This window comes from Octodon degus, unplaced genomic scaffold, assembly GCF_000260255.1.
Source record: "Octodon degus isolate 3935 unplaced genomic scaffold, OctDeg1.0 scaffold00125, whole genome shotgun sequence".
Classification (NCBI taxonomy): domain Eukaryota; kingdom Metazoa; phylum Chordata; class Mammalia; order Rodentia; family Octodontidae; genus Octodon; species Octodon degus.
Genome location: NW_004524701.1, coordinates 8,833,465 through 8,836,247, shown reverse-complemented (window position 1 = coordinate 8,836,247; position 2,783 = coordinate 8,833,465). Strand labels below are relative to the sequence as shown.

The window sequence follows — 2,783 nt, the reverse complement described above, 5'->3', positions numbered from 1 at the left end:
GCGCAAGAACATCTGGCATGTAGAAAATCAAGATACAACATTAAAATCAATCAGCACAATCAACATTGTGTCTATATAGATAAATTTGAGATGAAAACATCTAACAATGGCAGAAGAAACCACCCATATCACCTGTTGAGAAAAAAGACTTTTCCTTATCAAGATAATCTTAGTTACGTTTTATGAGATACTTGGTCGGGCAATATTTTAGGCTATGCGTCTTTCAAAGATTTCCTAGTCATTGATACACATAGACCACAGCACGTGACCAATAACCAACTCCCCATCAAAGGATCCAGGCCAGCTGAACCAACGGAAGGGGGTGCCCTGGCCCGGAGAAGGCACATTGCAGGCGCATGGAGGAGCATGAACCTGGGCTTTTCCAGGACAGAGAGCAAAGTAATGGCCCCTGAAAGCCCCACTTGCAAAGGGGAGCTGGGACCATGATCCCTGTCAGGTCCTGCAGCCCCGGTGCCCCTCACTGCTCCCCCCCAACCAGCTCAGGGGTGGGCCGTTCCTGTTGCTAGGTTCTGGACCAAACACTGAATATTGTAGGCCAGTACTCAGAGGCTGAAGAGACTGCGCAGGCAGCCTTGAGCCGTGGAGTTGCCAGCGATCATGGGGTTTTTGACCCTTCTCTTAGTTTCATGGAAGACTTTTCACTGTATCAGAAGCCGGTTTACAGTACAGAGAAAGAAACGCCTTGCTCCCCGCCTCGCAGGATACATTAAGGAAAAACATCAACTTTTGGAAAAAGTCGGCCAGATTCAAAAGGAGAATGAAGCCTTGGAGGCAGCTCTCAGGGAGGCTCGCGTCCTTGAGAAAGAGGGGGCCAGGCAAGCCCAGGGTTGGGAGGCATCCTACAAGGACACGGCCAGGTTTCGAGGGCGGATAACCTCCATCCTCACAGAGCTGAAAGAAGAGCAATCCCAACGTTTTAAAAAACAGCAACTGAGGATGAAAGAGATGTCTGGCAGGATCCGGTCCCTAACACAGGAATCAAAACTTCTCACGTCTGAAATAGCTGAAGCCAAGGTCGCCCTTTTGAACTTCAGCAAAGAGCAGCTCCAGAGAGAAGTGAAAGATGCTGTGAGCAAGAAGGCCCAACTCCAGGAAAGCGAGGCACAGATTCTCCAGGATGCTCAAGGGTGGAAGGAACAAGTGGGTACACTCACCTTCCAGAAAACAGCGCTGCAGGATGCCCAGGCTGGAGCAGAACAACTGCTTCAGGGGAAAGGACAGCACAGGGAGGCTCTGTTTGGGTACCTGCTCCTCCCCACGAAAGGTGGGACTTCTGGGCCCCCAGGGGACCACACACCTCCTGAGGACTCCCAGCAGGAAGTGAGGAGGCAGCCCCAAAGTGGTCCCAGCTTTGCTGATGGGCCAGAAGGACCTTTGGAGAGGCTGGTCTTCGGCGCTCAGATCAACGCGTCCTTCCAGACCCTGGAAGAGCAAAGAAGCCGACTTCACGCTCAGCTCTTGGGAGCACAGCAAACCAACGAAGAACTGGCAGAGTCTGTGTGACATCTCCAGACTCAGCGAGCGTCTCTGCAGTCGGAGAACACAGAGCTGCGAAGAGAGCGCCAGAAGCTTCAGCTGAAGTTCACAGTGAAGGCCAAAGTTCACCACCAAACAGTCCTGAGCTCCTACAGGAAACTGAACCTGGCGGCAAAGGCCCGGGAGCAACAGGAGCAAAAACTGGAGGAGGTGGGCCGCGTCGCCGAAGAGCTGGAGACCTACAGAAAGCGAGCCCAAGACATGGAAGAGGAATGGGAGAGGACTGTTTGTTTCTACCAGAGGCAGGTGACCTCCATGCAGAGAGAAGCCCGTGAGAACTGGAACAAAGCTGTCATCGCTGAAAGACAACTTCAGGATTTAAGAAGAGAAAATGCCCGCATCAGACAAATCCTGCATGCAGCAGAGCTGAAAGCTTCACTAGTAGGCAAACATCCTGCCACTCTCAGTGTCACAAAGAGCACCTCTGGCCCAGAGTGCTCCTCACGAGGTCCATCCCCTGGGCATCGGCCTAGGCCTACATCTTCAAGATCTGTGTGCCCTCTCCCAACACTCTGGGAGGAGCCACTGGGGAGCCAAGTGTCCTCTCCAGCAGGCCCAGCAAGCTCTCAATTGGACCTCACCCAGCTCAACCTGCTCCAAGCCCAACCCAGGGACAGGGTTTGATTCCTCCAGCCCTCCCTCAGGCTGGAGCTGCATCATTTGCAATGCCTCTAACAGGACAGATCACCTCATCCTCCCCTGCCTCCTCCAAGAAACAGGGACGAAGGTTCTTCACATCTTGGCCCACCCTGATGCCTCCCCCAAGTGGCGCCATGGCCAGCATTCACCATCAGAAAGGCCTAGTTTCTGTGCCCTATTCCTCAGACTCTCCTACCCATACTGGGGTTTCCTTGTCACCTCATGGCCACTGAACAGGGGTCCCTTTGGGGTTCACTCTGACTTCCAAAGAGCCTGCTACCCAACAACCAGCCCTCCACACAACAGAAGCCCAGGCCCAGCCTTGCTTGCTCTCCATTAGTCCTACTACACTTTCCCTCCCTTTCTGCCCTTTTGCCCTTTATAGGAATTGTAGTTCATAAATTAAAAAAAAAAATTAAATATCAGAAACTGTACATGCTCACATCCTAAAATGCTATCAACTAGGAGGGACTAAAAAAGAAACAATGTGTACCTTCTACTGTGCTTAGAGCCTTGGTGGCACTGCCCTTCTGCCTCTGGCAGGCAAGGAGAGTCCCAAGAGCCACCAATCTGACTGGGTGGTGGTC

At 52.4% G+C, this 2,783-nt stretch overlaps 1 protein-coding gene across 1 annotated transcript; it reads left to right on the top strand.

Annotated features, from left to right (window-relative positions):
- Nucleotides 1-618: 618 nt before the first annotated feature.
- On the top strand, nucleotides 619-2,181 carry LOC101586296 (endoplasmic reticulum export factor CTAGE5-like). Its single transcript, XM_004640647.1, has 2 exons — nucleotides 619-1,470; nucleotides 1,534-2,181. The coding sequence occupies exons 1-2, from the start codon at nucleotides 619-621 to the stop codon at nucleotides 2,179-2,181; spliced, it is 1,500 nt and encodes a 499-aa protein (XP_004640704.1).
- Nucleotides 2,182-2,783: the final 602 nt, after the last annotated feature.